Source organism: Gavia stellata, chromosome 21 (assembly GCF_030936135.1).
Source record: "Gavia stellata isolate bGavSte3 chromosome 21, bGavSte3.hap2, whole genome shotgun sequence".
Lineage (NCBI taxonomy): Eukaryota > Metazoa > Chordata > Aves > Gaviiformes > Gaviidae > Gavia > Gavia stellata.
The window spans coordinates 13,183,269-13,200,254 of NC_082614.1; the positions used below are offsets into that span (position 1 = coordinate 13,183,269).

General features: G+C 45.7%; 1 protein-coding gene across 2 annotated transcripts in view; it reads left to right on the forward strand.

Annotated features, from left to right (window-relative positions):
- PITPNM2 (phosphatidylinositol transfer protein membrane associated 2) overlaps positions 1–16,986 on the forward strand; it is a 67,685-nt gene that overhangs the window by 20,402 nt on the left and 30,297 nt on the right. For both annotated transcript variants that reach the window (XM_059827455.1, XM_059827456.1), the window contains exons 5-8: positions 7,081–7,404; positions 10,375–10,470; positions 14,499–14,603; positions 15,495–15,565. In XM_059827455.1, coding sequence (XP_059683438.1) covers positions 7,081–7,404; positions 10,375–10,470; positions 14,499–14,603; positions 15,495–15,565 — 596 coding nt within the window. The remainder of the gene's footprint in view (positions 1–7,080; positions 7,405–10,374; positions 10,471–14,498; positions 14,604–15,494; positions 15,566–16,986) is intronic.

Sequence of the window (16,986 nt, forward strand, 5' to 3'; positions counted from 1 at the left end):
GGGCTCCCCACCTCACTGTGCTGTGACCCACCATGGGTCATTGACAGCTCTCAGTTGTGGGTAAATGTGCTGCTTTGATTGATGCATCATTCTTAGGTCAATGCTTTTAAGGAGGTATTGTTTGTGTCCCAGAAGTAACTAAGTGGAGACGGTGCAGGTGGTAGCAGTGCTGGCAGTAATTTGTTCTTTGCAGAAAATCTATAACACAACTGATACAGTTTCTGAGCCTTGCCACAAGAGACAGGATCTATGGCCAGGTGGAAAACCTAAAGAATGTTTTAAAGAAGCATTCCCATCTCAAAAAAAAAAAAGTGCAGAGTTACGGCTGTCCTCTGGCAAAGAAAAGGCCAAAGAAAGGCTGTGTAAAGGATGCTGCCTGCTTTCTGTACACAGTAAATCCTCCTACGTGACCTCTACAGCTGTCCTTTCTATATGCAAGTTTCTTTGAAGTGCCTGATGCCAGCATAGGTAAGTAATTTTACAGCTCTTTTCAGTCATACCGTGCTCCTGAGACCTAATGTGGAAAACACTAATGGAGCCACGGAGAATAGTGTGTACCGCTCTCTGAATAGTCATAGGTTGCTTTCTTAAAAGCTCCTTTGGTTTTACTTTACCCAGATGGAAGTTTTTACCTGTTACAGACTGTATTATAAGTGGCTCTCTGCAATGAGCTCCCTTGGCGGTTCGGTGACAGGAGTTAATTCAGTGCATACTGCAAAACATGGGGGCAGAGTAACAACTCCATTGTATCTGTTAAATGAAAAAGAAACATGCAACTCTTCCAGTTGTTCAGAGGTGTTTGGCATAGATTAAACTGTGGTCCCTTAGAAACATTTCTTTTGTATTTCATGAAAGATTGCCTGCCATTTTCCTCTTGATTGAGGCTTTGCAGAGAGCCGAGCCAGCTCATTGTCTGCCTTTCAAAAGCCTTTGCACTCTGTTATAATGATGGCAAATACTGTTTTTCAAAGTGGTTAAGATGCATAAAATTGGAAAAGTCTTTAAGGCAAGACAAAGTTGAGTGAGTGAAAAGTGAAAGCAAAAGCTTTGGATACCTACAGAAGATGTGTAGCCTTCCCCTGCAATGGGATAGCCATGGGGAAACCATTAGTGAGAGGGAAAAGTGCTAGAGCACGTTGTACCAAAGACAGCTAGATATGAGGATGTTTAAGTTGGAAAGATGCAGGCTACAACATGACTGACCAGGCTGATCTGCTGATCCCACTTTGGTCACCAGCTGAAACCCCAAAAAGCAGGTAGAGACCTCTGCATTGTGCAGCCGATGGTGGACCAAGCTCTCGGGTGCCAGAGAGGTTCTTGTGGGCCAGCCCCTCCTTGGCATTCTTCTCCTGGTTCCTCTGTTCCCAGCTCCTGCAGCTTTGTTTCTTGGGGAATTAGGTCTTTCTGTGCAGGGCTGTCAAGCCAGCAAGAAAACTGAGGCAGAAACCAAGAGCGGGATCCAAACTCTGCCCGATGTGGGGAGCAGTCCTTCCTGGTGCAAACGAAAATTAGAGAATGGCTGGAAAGAAGAAAACCTCCGAGTGAAGTGATGGATGGATTTTGATGTGTAGAAAGGCTGCTGAGCGCGGAGGGAGTAACTCTGGGGGATGGTGTTGAAATGTTCTCAGTCTTACTGAGTGCAACGGCCATTCTTTCTGATGACTAATTGGACAGTTACTCAGTGCTTTGACAGCCTGAGACACAGACTAAAATTGTGGGCTATTAGTCTACTTGGCTGTAATATTTGTATGCTTTTTTACTCTTTTCCCATAGAACTGAAGTTTAATTGGACTGGCACTGCATAATGTTCTGCTCCCACTTGCTTCCTAACGGTGCACGTGGGCTATGATTCTTTCATTGTTAAACAAGTGTGTTGACTGTGTATAGGTTATTGATTATATACTATGGCAAAGCGTGTTCCCATCCCAGTAACTGGAGCTTTGTCTAAGCCGCTGCATCTTAGGCTAAATATACCCAAACTGTTGCACAGTGATGAAGTGGAAGTGGTTTCAGAAAGCTCTTTTGCAGAAGTTTTGCTTCACTAAAGCACTCAAATGAGAACAACCAGAAGGGCACTGCCCGTTGGGGCCGGCAGGTAGAGTTTTGTCTTTTCAAGGGTAGGCAGGTTGCAGATAGCATGATGTGGATGTGACCACAGGCTTTTCTTTGTGAGTGGTCTGAGCAAGGGAGGGTAGAGAAGCAAGCAGATATAACTGCAGGTTGCCTTTGATGGGATATGTTCAGACAACCAGAACTGTACTGACAAGGTTATGGGATCTGTTGTGACTATCAACGAAATAGTGTTCCACAGGGAAAATCAGGCATCCTTTATCTGCTGCCAGGAAATTGTGAGAGTGCATTATAAAATGCTTTGGGATGTTGCCACTGGGTACATAGTCGATGGGTATCTGAACAGTTGCTTTAAATGGATAGTTGAGGGGGTTTGGGGCAGGATTTGGTGGTGGGTTTTTTTATTTGTTTTGGTTTTTTGCATTGAGTTTTCGTTACATTTACTGTTTTTACTTCACGTTGAAAAACAAACTCAGAACTATAGACAAAAGCTTTTTAAATTCAGCTAAAGAGTCCTCTCTGTCCTGGCTTGTCTCATGGTCATTTACAGTTCCTTTTGTGAGATGAAATTCAACACCACAATCTGCAGGCAAATCATTTACAAGAATCAGCACCTCATGGATTCAGCCAGTCTGAGTTGTTGAGGTGGTGAGTTGAAAGGCAAGTGATTTAAATGTTTGCACCCTGCTAGACTCTTCACAGATGATCTTTCTGCACAACGCAGTAGGAAATGTTATAATTAAATCAACGCGACAATGACAGGTACTTCTGAACTCAATCTGCACGTGTACGTTTGTGCATGTGTGGTTTCCTCGGTGTTTTTTTTAAAAACCAAAGCCTTGTGCGCTCTAGAGAAATAACAGTCTTGTTAACTACTGATATTACTGAAATCAGCTGGTACCTGCATCCTTATAAAAAACCTGTTCCCATTATTTCTGATTGACTTCAGCGTGTGACTTGCCTTCCAAGACTGTGGGGTTGTTCTCCGATTCTGGGAAAGAAGGCTCAGATGAGCATGGTGTATGCTGGGTGGAGGTGGAAAACCTACTCTAAAATCCTTCCTGTGCCGCTTGGTTCTCTCTTCCCAGCAGAGACCCCTCTTTGGGAGACCATCTCCTACCCTGCAGTTCTTCCACACTGCTGGGTTTGTTTGCTCTGTGGGTGAGCAGGGAGCACGCACCCCACAGCAGGTAGTGGCAGGGGGGATCACAGAATCACGGAATCGCTAAGGTTGGAAAAGACCTGTAAGATCATCAAGTCCAACCATCAACTAACACCACCATGCCCATTAAACCATGTCCCACAATGCCTCATCCACACGTTCCTTGAACACCTCCAGTGACGGTGACTCCACCACCTCCCTGGGCAGCTTATTCCAGTGTCTCACCACTCTCTCAGTAAAGAAATTTTTCCTAATATCCAGTCTAAACCTCCCCTGGCGCAACTTGAGGCCATTTCCTCTTGTCCTGGAGGTTGGAGGAGCGTTGCATTGCCCGGACCCTCACCTCCACTGGGCTTGTTGCATTTTGTCCGACGTGGAATAAGGTGACCGGTGGGATGCTGTACCCAACCTATCCTCCCCGGTCAGCTCCCACTACCCAGGAGCAGCATGCCACAGGCTTGCGGGGCAAACTGCCAAATGGGCTGCAGCCGGCCGTGGGGCATGGCTTGAAAGTAGTGTTGTGGCACTGAGTGCAGGACAGGGACTTCTTGGGCAGAGCCGGAGACATTTGTATCTCCCCTCCTGCCAGAGAGAAGAATGAAAGCAAACTGGACCACAGATGCCTTCAGCCCTGTCCTGATGGGCACCTCTGATCTGTTAAAGAGACTTCTTCCCAATTACACTCTGTTTCCGGGGTCTGATCTCTGCTTTTCAGTTTTCAAATAAAAAGCTTGTTTTTCTCTAACATTTTCATAAAAAAATTCTTTAAGACTTGATTTTTTTTTTCTGTTGCACAGGGAGGGAAGCACTGTCTGGGCAAGTGAGGTCAGTCATTTGTAGCTGGATCTTGAATCCGTACAGCTGCGTGGGGGCACGCGGTGTGTCTTCCGGCGCTCTCCTGCCTACTGGAAGGCTTCAGCGTGGCAGGCTGAAGATTAATTCGGTGATATACTCACTGCTGTGCACTGAGGGACTGCTCAGGTTTTCCATCCCTAGCAGTGAAGATTTCTTTTTTTCTGCAAGCCATGGCTTTTATTTTTCAATTTCTTTTATACCTGGACAGCCTCATTCCCTTCCAGGTTTTCTCCCTGTGTTTAAGAAAGCGAAATGCAGCATCGCTGACACATCCCAGGTGAAGGCCAGAGGCTGGGAGAATAATCTCAGTCTTTTTGACTTCATAACTAATCTGGAGTGATAGAGGCACAACAGCCGTGAAGCCCTGCAATGCCATCCCGTTTTCAGAAGAGCAAGGCTTTAAGGAAGGGTGATTTGGGATGTCTAATCAAAGTGATGTGAGCAGTGCAGATGGGGAGGTCTGGGGGTTGGGAGGAAGCAATACAGGCGATTTTTGTGACCTAAGAGATGAAGTGAAAGAAGGCAGAAGGGAACTTGAGATTACTTTTTTTTACCCTCAAGTGGTTTTCATGTTCCCTGTGATTGTTAGTCCATTAAAACAAAGATACGCGGTCAGTGGCATCTGTGCCTTTACACAGAGAATTTCCAAGGAGTTGGTGCATTGATACATCAAGGCTGGATCCAGGAGCGTGAGTGGACGCTGCTGGGCGCTGGAATGGAGGAAGCCTTGGGATGAGAGCGAGGGGGCCGTTTGCTTCTGTGTCTGATCAGTCTGTTTTCGAGGTGTTTCAAGCAAGGCAGAAGTGGATGTTGTGGATGTGGAAGTCCAAAGGATGGTTGTGGTGTTGGGGACTGAATTACAGCAAGGGAGACGTTTTCGTGGCTTTCAGTGTGGATGTGGTGGGAGTTCAATCTTCGTCTTTAAACTCTGCTGATTGTCAATCATAACAGGAGGTGAAGAGGCTAAAACATTCTTCTGTAGTTCTGCAAAAAGCAATCTGGTGGGGGAAATAACTCTGAATCTCAACTAAGGTTGAACAGAATTAAGTTGCCGAGGCCCCTTGTTCTGCCCCCAGAAGGTCACAGTCTCCTGGCTCAAACTTGCCTCTCCTACGTGGAGCTCCCTTCTGAAAGCCAGGAAGAGAAATCCATTCAAATATTGATAGATTTAATCTTACTGTGCAAATGAAGTTCAGGTTGAGCTGGTCCATCACATTAGCTGCTGATCTCAGTCGCTATTTCCTCCTGGTAAGTTGACTTGTGATGGCTGGTGGCATTAAGAACTGACCAAAGAGAGAGCAGACAATAAAGTGCCCAGACCTGGAAGGAAATAAACATACAAAAATAAGCTTTTTGTGTGTTTAAAAAACAACAAAAAAGTGATTGCTGAAAAGAAAAGGGATATTTAGGCTGAACATCATAGAAACTGTGACAGTAGTGAGCCCTAAGATTTTCTGTACAACAGTGAAGCACATGTTGCTGGAAACACCTTAGAAACCCTGAGCGCAGTGGGACCATCCAGCTTTGGCTGTGCTCCTGGAAGTGGAGGGCGGCTTACAAGGACCATCTTTCCCCTTGGTGGTGCTTACAGAGCTTGATCTGCAGCTCCCAAAACCTAAATGATTTTAATGTAGCCTGTTGATTGTTCTCTCTCTTGCAACAGCAGTGGTAGTGGTGTGGGCTGTGGTCTTCAGCCAGGGTCTTCATTAGAGTGAGAGGACGGTGACCTTCCCTGCCAGCTTTCTGGCACAGTATGTTTCTGCTCCAGGCTTAGCAACGGAGGATTGTGGATCCATAATCCCACTGGCAACAAATCCCACTGCTGCTTTTGGCACGTCCTTCAACCCATCTCTGCCTCAGTTTCCCAGTAATTAAAGGGCAGACAAGATTAATTGTTTGGGTTTGGTTTGGTTTGGTTTGGTTTTTAAGAAGGGCTCCTGAGGATTAGTTTGTCAGTATTTATAGAAGCTTTTAAAAGCACTGTTACTGCTGTGTGCTCCCATCAGTCATAAATAGCAGTTTGGAGCTTTGACCTGTCATGAGCGTTTAAGCAATAATATTGGTTGAAAATCCTGAGTGACTATACTGTTTTAAAAGTCTTGGTGGTATGATGATGTTAGCCAACACGTTTAAGTCTTGGAGGAAAGTTTCTGATGCCTGGTCAGGAGCATTGTGTCTTGATATTGAGACAGTTCTTCCTTTCAGATGCATGATCGTTGAAGTATTTTAAATTGGCTTTACCCACTTCATTTTTCTCATACAGCAGAAAACAGATGGTATCTGAAAAATAAAGCATCTTTATTCCCTCCCTTACTTTGCTTCCCATCCCATTATCTCAGAAGCTCATATTTGTGATGCTGTTTTGCTGATATATAGAAACTAGGTGCAGAAACCAGGCTTCCAAGGAAAGGAGAGGTTTTAGTCTTAGCACTGCTGATGTGGGATGTGCTTCCGTCATGTAACATTTGTATGCAGTATTCATCAAGGAACCATTTGAAACTCTCCTGGGTAAAAAAATCAGTGTTTTTTATTGTTGATGGTGGGTTTTTTTCTTTTTTCTTTTTTTCTTTTTTCTTCTTCTGGGAACCTACTTCACTTTGAAGGCTGGATCCAAATGTTACAACTTCCCAGAATTTCATGGGAGTTGCAATTGTGGGCTGTGTGTGGCTCCTCTGTGGTGGAGCAGGCAGTCACAGAACAAAGTCCTCCATCCGAAATTAGGAAATCGCTTCCCAAGTTAAAAGCAGTCACAGCAGACTGGCTGATTTTTCAGGGCATGGTTGGTTAGCAAGAATTGAGGAGATAAAGTACATGAAGTGACCAATTCACCATCCTGACACTTGCTATGTGAAGGTCCTTTACTGCAGCTTATAGCGGTGTGGTTTTGATGCCACTGTAATATCCTTGCCACGGTGTCTTGAGGTTTTGGGGAAGGGAACGCATTGATCCCTGCAGTTTGTAGCACTGGTGACAGGGGCATTTTGGCTTTGCAGGCTTGCGGAAGGTCATGGTCCGTGCCCATCGGCAGGCTTGGTGCTGGCAGGACGAATGGTATGGGCTCACCATTGAGGATATCCGGCAGCTGGAGAAGGAGGCACAGTTGATGCTGGCTCAGAAGATGGCCCAGTTCTGCAGTGAAAATGATACCGAGCAGCACAGTGTCAAAGACACTCCTGGTGAGAAGGATGTTGAAGCCAACACAGTTTCACCGGTTGACACAGACGATGCCGCTGGTAACAGCGAAACAGCCTCTGGGAGATCGCTCACCAAGCAGTGGTCCACCTCTTCCAAGTCCTCACGATCTTCAAAGAGAGGAGGTAAGATGCTGCTGATGACTTCCTCTTCTGAACTGCATGGAGGTTGGGCTTTTGGGAGGTAGGACCATGTCTCCTTGTGGTCGGCACCTTTGGGACAAAGCACATTTCTCCTTTGAGTCCTTTTAACTCAGATGCCTTCTCTTGCTCGTGTTGCAGGCTCAGTCTTCTCAGGTGACCTGTTCTGGGTTTGGGAATGTTTCTAGTCATCCCGTAATTGGCTCAGTGGCACATGGCAGAATTTTTGCCAATCTCAAAAGCAGAGAAGCTATGAAAAAACAGTAGAAGAGCAGGCAGCAGCTGGCTAGCAGCGTTGGGTCTCAGAAGACAAACAGTGTCACAGAAAGAGTTAGTCCTTGTTACCCAAGAGTCACTGGTGGCTTTTATAAGTCCTGGTCCTTCAGCAGTGTTCCCTTTCTGGTTGTCTGCTGTGTCACAGAACCAGACGGGCTGTGGGTCGCTGTTAACTGCCTCTCGTTTTCGAAGAGGCAGCTGCAGCAGGCACCCCATGCTCCTTGGCCGGGCTTATACGCTACTATATGGCATTTATTTCAAAAGTAGGTGTTTGGCTCCATGGGTGCTGCAGTGTAGCTCACACAGCGGAGCACCCCTATTAGCTACTGGGGAGATTAAGGCAGGTACCCCAAAAAAAAGTGGGTGGGGGCTGCTGCCTTCCACTGGTGATGATGTGCGGTAGCCGTTCAGAGACCAAACCTGGGATTAGGTGGGATCATGGATAGTATTTATATTCCCGTTTAAATACAATTCAGGAAGCTTTCAGGATTTTGCTGTTAAAGCCCCCCCCATGGATACCCTGTAAGGACTCAGCTTTGAGTCCTGAATTTTGTCATTCACCTCTCCCTAGGCAGTCACTTTTCTTGCTGTACTAAACTCTTCCCTTCCTCGGACCATTCTGTATAAAGGGGTGAATCCCCAGCGAGTTCCAGACAGAAGGCTTGACCCTTCAGCAATTCCCTTTCCTTCTAGTCAAGCGCAGCTGATAGCAGGCTAATAGCTCTCACAGCAACAGGGCAAAGAAATGTCGTTTTTTCTGAAAACCCCAAGGGACAGCATTTCTTCCAGTGACAGTGGAAGGGGACATCTGGGTGAGTGAAGCTTCTCCATCTCTCATATGCACTAAATATTGTGAGTTGAGTCTCCATTTTTATTTACCACTCCATCACTGATTTCATCACGGGGTGAGTGGGAGATGAGCAGTAGTTTTACCTTGCAATGACTCACTGGAGCGAGCTCCAGGGAAGAGCCTACCAGATGCTTCATAAATCATAGTATAAGGATAAAAATGCTGGCTACTTTGCTTGCACCAGGATTTTATATTGATGTGCCCGTCTCTCATTATGCTGTCTGTTATGAAGCCCCTCTTGCAGTGCTGACATGTTCATTGGAAGCTGTAGTTTTCAGACCTCTTAGGATTTCACTTGAAGGTTTTCACTGGTAGCAAAGCATGAATTTCTTTTAAACTGCAGAATGTCTCAGCTTTTACAAGAAAAAGAAATGAAAGAAATGAATTGTGATGTGCTGGGAAGTACGTCATGCAGATATTTTAATCTTTCTTCATGCTGGCAGCGTATTAACACAGGGAGGCAAGGAGGGCTGTCTCGACTTACTGCTACCTCTAGCTGAAAAAAGCAACGCCTTTTCTCCAAAAAATCTCAGTCCTTTCTATACCATCCAGGCGAGGCCTCTGGTGATAGCAGGACCCTTGTCACCATCCCATATGTTATTATATGCTCTATTTTTAGCAACTATTATGCGAGTGCCTTGACGTCACTCCAGTATGAATTAGCTCTGCTCTGCCAACCTCCTCGCTTGCTGCTCCCAAAGGGGTGAGTGGTGGGGTAGTTGGGGGCTGCTGAGCCAACGCTGAGCTGCAATTAGATGACTCTGCACAGGGTCTCCATCCTCTTTCCATGTGACAACCAGGTAGCAAAATTAGGAGAATTTGCCGTACAGATTTAACGCTGTTGCAACAATAGCACGAAACGGCTCGTGCAGCTGTCGCGGTAACCAGAACCTTTGTATGTGCTAAATGAGAATTTGTCAGTCTTCTCAGGTTGTTGCTGTGTTAGGTTAGGTGGCTGCTGCAAGCGCTTTGTGTGTGCTGCGTGACATGCAAGACCGTCTGAGAGAGGGGAGAAACCCTCTCTCTCGTCGTTCTCTGGACAGTTCTCCCTTCAGCAGACGGCTGTTCTGTAACGAGTTCAGCCGAGAAGAGTTCAGGCTGGATCATAGCTTTTTTCTTTTTTTCAGATATAATTTAGCAGTAACATGTTTATATTTAGTGCAGGGGGCTCTGGAGAGGAAAATGAGAGGGAGCAGGTAGGTGTGAGAAGAGGAGGGCAAACGGGAACCAAAAGCACCGTTGGGTTTTCTCCTCGCTCCGTCAGGACGGCGGCTCTGACAGCTCCCTATGAAGTAGTTGGATAGCATGTTGTTTAAATCATTCAAGTTTAAAGTTTAAATAGATCTCTAATCCAATTTGTGTGGAAGCAATTTCCTTTCAGAAAACAGATTATTTCTATCTAGGCTGCTCTGCTTAGCTACCCACCCGAAAGTTAGCGAAGCAGAGGCATGGTTTGTGTGCTGATTAGAGGCACGAAGAAAGCTTCCAATCAGCCTGCTTCCTTCCTAATTGCAAACTTTAAAACCCAGCTGATTTTGCACGTCCTACTAACAATTATAAATAGCTGCCATTCAAAATAGCATGAGAGTGATACAAACAGCTTGCTTTAATGTAGCATCTTGCTGGCAGGTTCTAACAACAGTAAACAAACAGGATCTGTAAAGCGGTACACTGACATCACACCAGCATCATCGGGGTTTTGTGTTTTTAATATTGCAGCAGTGAATTTTCATAGAGAACACGCGACTCTTCCTCCAGCAAAGATCATGTTGGGAACTCTCCGTCTTGTCGATGTAGCGTATCACATCAGGCTTTTTTGTTTTTTCCAGCAAGTCCCTCACGCCATAGTATCTCCGAGTGGAGGATGCAGAGCATTGCCAGAGATTCCGATGAGAGCTCAGATGATGAATTCTTTGATGCACATGGTATGTGGAGCCTTAATCGCCATCGTTCATTTCCTGAAATGGTGGGGTGAGAGAACGGAAGGCATGAGGTGGGGGGTGAGCGGGGATGGAAGCGAGACTTTTTTGCTTTGTTTGAAGTCTGTTCCTTTCTAACCAAGGTACGTGCGGTGTCAGTGCAGCTTCTTCAAACATCCCCAGCATCACCTGGCAGACTCTTATATTTAACCCAGCAACATTTCAGATTCAGTGGGATCTATTTGAAGGGATCTTGAACAGTCTTAACCTTTGGAGCTGTATTTTATTTGGTGCAAATGAGTGTGGGTAAAATTCAGCAATGGTAACTGGACTGTGGGTGTGTCCTAACGATTCTGATTCAGTTGTGATGGATTATTTTTCTAATTTATTTTTTAATCAGTACGAGGTATGATTAATTGTCCTGTCTGGGCCTGAAAAAATGCAAGTTTGCCTTTATTAACTCCTTATTCTCCCATTCCAAGAAATACAGTAGTGACTGCAACAAGGTACTTCAGGTGCCAAAATTAATCAGTGTTGGTTCCAGGATTCTCAAAGTAATTTTGACTATCCGTATTAGGAGAAAGCTGTGTTATTTTTTTTTCCTCTGTGCACGTGTGTGTGAAGAAGCTTTGTTCCACTGCGCTCGTTTTATATATTGTACTTAATGCGTATTTAAGCCTGAAAGGCTCAGTCTCTACTGACAACAGATGGACTCTTCTCTCGGCTTGTAATGCTAATCTAAGTTAGATGCGCAACGTGTGCCGATGAAGTTGGTGACCTTTCTGTGAAATGCAGTTGTTAGAAGATGACGCCCCAGTTTTGTAGAACAGAATTTCACTGATGTTCAGCTAAAATTCAGTCTCAAAAAATTGATAGTATCGTGTTCCAGAAGAGTTCTCGCATCAAGTTATTTAGGCACGCATCTCAGGTTCTGGGGTAGAAAGTGGCATGCTGTTGTAGAGTAGTGACTTGCACAATAGCAGCTTAAATGGCCAGGATGCGTGCAAGTCAGGGGATGAATGTGTCTCTTGCCTGGAAGGAGAAGGGCCAACTTATTTTTTGTAGATGCTACATAAGTTAATAAATAGAGACACATAAACTATGTAAGGGATTTACTGTAGCAATATACATACAAGAAAAGAGGAGTGAGTCATTGAAACAGCATCATTGCCATCCACCCTCTTTTATGCCTTTTTAATTATTCAGTAATAAAACTGAGATAGAGACGGCTCTGCCTGGGATCCAGGGAATTCCCGACGTGCTCCTAACAGGCCTGGGAAGGAGGATTAACAAAAATGAGCCTTGTGCCACAGTTGGTATCAGCACCTCTGTTGCAATACTTCGAGGAGCTCGCTAACAGAAAAAGCAGCTCCTCTTCTGCTGGCACACGGCATGTCTCCGTTTGCGTACAGATTGTCCTCTGCAATCCGCACAGTTGGGTTTGAAAAGTCTGCCTAGTCTGATGGGATTTCGGCTTACGAGCTGAAGCCTTGATGTGTGCGCTGTTCAACACAGCCCTCTCTTTGGGAGGGACCTCTTGTTGCCCCTTGGCCCGCAGATGACACGTCCCAGCTCCAGATCTGCGAGCAGGGATGAAGCACCGCTTGCAGCTCATCCTGCCGGGGAGGCTTGCAGGGTTGGTACCATGGGAACTGGCACAGATCAGGATGTGAGTCAACACCGAGCAGAGTTCCTCAGAAGCGCTTCCCATATATACACACACATTTCCTCGCAGTGCAGTGGGCGTAACCTGAGCCCGAGAAGATTTCTTGTCGCTGGCTTCCCACTCATCCTCATTCACTGCCGTACTCTGGTAAAGATAGTGACAAATACAGTAATATCTAATATCTATCCTGTAATAAATGCTAATAACGGGAGTAATATCCCATTCAATGATCACTTGAGCAGCAATAAGGGCTGTAATTAAACCTCTCAAGGAAATAAGTTTAATATTTAGATTAAGTTGCTGGAGGAGCTTTGAGTGCAGTCTTCCTCTTAATTCTCTGCCAGCATGTGTGTTGCATGCTCGTGCTTTCCACTCGCTCTGAACAGGTAGCTCCGCGCTCCCTTGTGCAGGGAAATGGGGATTTACTCAGGTTTTTTCCATAGCTGAAAAAGGAAATGGCGTGCTGATGCAGTGTTGCCAGGTCGCTCTCTTTTTATGGTCAAAGTGTAAATAGAAAATCCTAAAAATAATTGATCTTTGCTTGGCTTTGCACTTAGTCCCTTTCATATATATACTTTTTTAGCTATTGCTCAGACTTGCTGAAAAGATTAATATATTTCTTAACCTTTTTGTTCCCCATCCTAGGATTCTTCCAACTAATTATTTTCTTAGTGACTGTGCAGCAAAAGAAAGGGGGAATCTTAGTCTGGGACTCTGAAGATCACAGCTTTTAGACCTTCGAGACATCTGTAACTGCTGCTGTTATTATTATGTTTATAACTCTTTATTAAATTTACAAGCCCAAAATTTTCAGGAAAGAAATACTAAGTGCAGAACGATAAATAAATTAGAAAGCACTTAACCTCTGTGACAGTAAAAGATACCTCCTCAATGTAAAAAAAGAAAATGAAAGGAGGGGGGAAAAAAAAAATGAACACAGAGCCAGCAACCCATACCAAAGGCATCTTTGTAAGACTTGCATTGCGTTGTTTGCTTTCCCATGGGTTCAAGTGGGAGCTTCAGGGCTCTGTTTCCTTCCCAAGAACCTGCCGGGATTAAGCACGAAGCGTGGAGGCTGCAGGGTGCCCTGCCCAGCTCGCGCCGGGTCCGCGCTCTCGCCCGACAGAGGAGCTGTCAGGCTGCTGCTGTCTCAGAGGACCTCTGGTTTGACATAAACATTCTTGTGAGCCCTTTCTCAGCTCCAGACTGGCCGCCCTGTGTTCAGGCTTGGGCTGAGAGCGAGCTCAGCCTCTCGTGGGAGAAGTCCCCACGTGCCGGATAACCTAGCCCAGGCCAGCAGGCACGGGGGGTGGGTGTGCGGGGTGTCCGGTGCGGGCACAGGGATGAATTCCTCCGGTGCTACAGCTGCTAATGGCCTGTTTAGCGATGCCTCCGCAGGGCTCAGCTGCTTGTTTCCATGTGGATGTACCAGCAAAGGCCCGTGGACAAGGCTGGACTCCGGTCTGTGTCGGGCTTTCGCTGGGGTGAATTAGGGCTCTGCAGCCCAGCGCCATGTGGTGCGGGCACAAAGCCCAACCCGCCTTCCGACGTCCCGTGCCTGACAGCCCTCCTTTCTCCCCTAACCTGGCCGAACTCCTCCGATGTCTGCGATAGAGCAAGGCTATTAATCTATCTTACGTTTGGATACTACTGCGGGGTGTTTTATAGGGTCTCTCCTTTATATGTCTCTTCCTTTTAATTACACTTCTAGGAACATAATATTTTTGGGACCCTTATTCTTTATCAACTGTAGTTGAACTGAGCCAGGGGATTCAGAAGATCCTGAGGTAGGAGGGAAATGGCAGACACATGCGCTCAGTGTGGTCAAACCAGCCTCACCCCCTAAGGAAGCGGGGCTAAAGATAGCCTAGGGAGTTCACGGTTCCTTTAGTACTCATGCCTTTTTAGGATCACACAATAGTGATCCTTGTCAGTGCTTCCCCCAAAGACACCGCGCAGCTTTCCTACAGCTCTGGGAGGATCTTGGCAGCAAACGTTGCTTTGGCCTCTCCAGTAGTGGAGCGTTCTGGCCACGGCAGCATCGTCAGAAAGTATGGCAAGAAAACCGTCAGGCTTGGTGCCTGAAATGGAAGCATTAAAAATCCGTGTTATTTTTTTCCATGCTTTAGGAGCTTTTTTGGTTAAAAACGTGCAACTGAAACGTTTTGTTTACTCTTCAAAAGGTGCTTTGGTTTCTATATAACAAAAGCTAGTAAACTATTACGTTTTATTATGACTTAAGCCATCCAAATGTTTATAAGATTACATAGAGTTATGGGGCCTTACTTTTGTTTAAAATTCTGTTCTGTGCTCTTGTCTGTATCCGTATTTGTGTGTGTGTGACTCTCAAAAAATTTGTTTTTTAAAGAGGACTTGTCTGACAATGAGGAAATGTTCCCGAAAGAAATAACCAAATGGAGTTCCAATGATCTGATGGATAAAATTGAAACCCCCGAATGCGATGATGTCCAGGGTAATTTTTTTTTTAAAGTAAAAACTGCATGTGAGCTTTTACAGTATTTCCAGGCAATTGTGACAGCCACATTCTGAAAAAGGTAAAACTTGTTATCCTCCTCTAACAAAAGGAGAAGCTGAGAGAGAGCATAAAAATGACTGCCCAGTGCTGCCGAAAAAGGATTGCCCAGTGAGAGCTGGGATGGCTCTTGATTCTCTTTTATTTTCCGTGTGGGTTAGGCTCCTTTGTGTGACAGCCAGGGTCCTCTTGTATAATGATGAAATATTCCAGCTCTGTCTTGAATTACTTGAATTTCTCCTGACTCTTCTTTCTTCTTGCTCCATCCTTTGTTCTTGTCTGTATCTGCCTCGGTTTTATTTTCTGCACATAGTTAGGAAATTTTGAAAGGACGCTTGCTCCTCAGCCAGATCGATTCATGTAGCAGCACGGTGGAAGATGACACTTAAGCTTTCCAGTACAAAATCGGTCTGTGTAGACACAGATGTACGAACTCATCAGATCTCTGCTTCCCCAGCATAGTTCAAGCAATTCCTTTTATTTTCCCGCAAACCAATCATTTCTGACAGTTGTGCAGGGATTTCCCATTGTTGCCATCCTTAATAAAGCAATGATACTGGGTTGCTGTAATGAGAGAAGAGCTCACTAATGTCCTCAGCGCTTACTGAGGTTATGAGAAGTTGCTGGAAAACAAGTGGCCCAGCGTTGCCCAGGCTTCTCGGGTGGAAGGAGGCGGGAGGGAGGGAGGGAGAGGGCAATTTGGTGAAATAATTAAGGAGATGGGAGGCAGAAGAGGCTGAGAGGCGTTGGCACAAACAGTGTCTTTATGGAAGAGTGTCTTTGCCAAATAGCATCTTGCAGCGCTGATGTTTCAAACCTCTGTGCTTCCAGGTGACTTGTATCACGAGACATCAGCAGAGTACCACGTCAGCTCCAGCGTGGAGAGGCTCAGCATCATTGAAGTAAGTGCTTTGGTTTCTTGTAAGGAGATCCTTTGTTGCTGGGATATGTCCGTGTGGGGCAAATGGGGTAAACGGCTCCCATTGCTGTGAGCACTGTCTTGTCTTTGTGTGTCGTTCTGAGCTGCACCAGCATGCTGTGTACTTCATGGCTAGGTTTAAGGGATTATTTCACCCGTCTTTTGAACATCATCTAGAAAACGCTCTGTAGTTTGCAGGCAGCATCAGGTATCCAGCTGGAAAAAATACTAATCCTGTGGGGATAACTGCAGCCTGAGGCACTGCTGGGTAGAGCTATCCTGCTAACGCCGAATGAGCTAGCGTGGACGTGGGAGCAGGAGAGCAGGCTGCTGGCAGTCCGAGTGACACAGCTCGGCTGTAGCCCACTCTTTGGAGTTGCTCAGGATCCTGTTTGGAAACCAGTTATAGCATAGCCTGTGGCAGCACTCTGGATAAAATAATAAATAAATAAAAACACACCCACCCACCCCGGCTTTCCAGACTGGTATATAGAGGCTTTTGCAATTCCGTGTCCTAGTGAGACAGCGCATCTTGGAGTGGCTGTACTCATCCTACCCTTAAAGCATCTGTCTGTGCTGCAGAGATGATGTAGCTGCTTGCAGAGTGCCTATGTTACGTCGTGCTCTATCAAAGACCGTGAGCGTGGTTTTGGTATTACTCTGTGTGCCAGGCTGTAAATTCACAGCAGTAGACAGAGAGCTTTTTCATAATAGATGGAGAGCTCAAGGGCGGTGGGGATGGGAACGGCTCTAGCCACCTCAAGGTGAGCATGTCACAGCCCTAAGATTTCTCTTAGAGCTCGAGATGGTGTGGAGAACTTGCCGTTGTCTTCAGAGGGCTGTACAAACTCAACCCCCTCCCATTTCTGCCTTCATTTTAGAAAAAGAACAGACTTCAAAGTGAAATGAAAAAGACAGTTATTTGTAGTTGTTCACAGTCAACTAAAATAGTATGAAACTCCTAGCCACCATTGCAGTGATTTTCAGGTTAAGAGCCTCCATCACCAAAAGGTAGTTTAGAAATCAGATGTCTTAAGAGAGTCCAGATCTTGCAAGAAAGTTCTAAATAGCCACCTCCACCCCGACTAATCAGTTGCTTGCATGTTCCCCACTTCCTTCAAGAGCAGAGGTTAATGAACTGAAAGGGAAAGGTGCCTCCAAATGACTGCTGATAAACTTCTGGATGACCTGAGCTTGGTGACTCATGTTTTGCTCCAAATGAGCGCTTAAAACATTTGTCTGAAAGCGAAAACAGTGCTGCGATGCTGAGAGCGCTCCTCCCATACCTCCAGCCAGGCAAAAGTTCACTTTTGCAGGCGCTGTGAACTGGAAATCAGGGGAGGTTTAAAAAGCAGGCATTAATACAGCACAATGGTACTAAATAATTAAAGGCCATTCTTATGC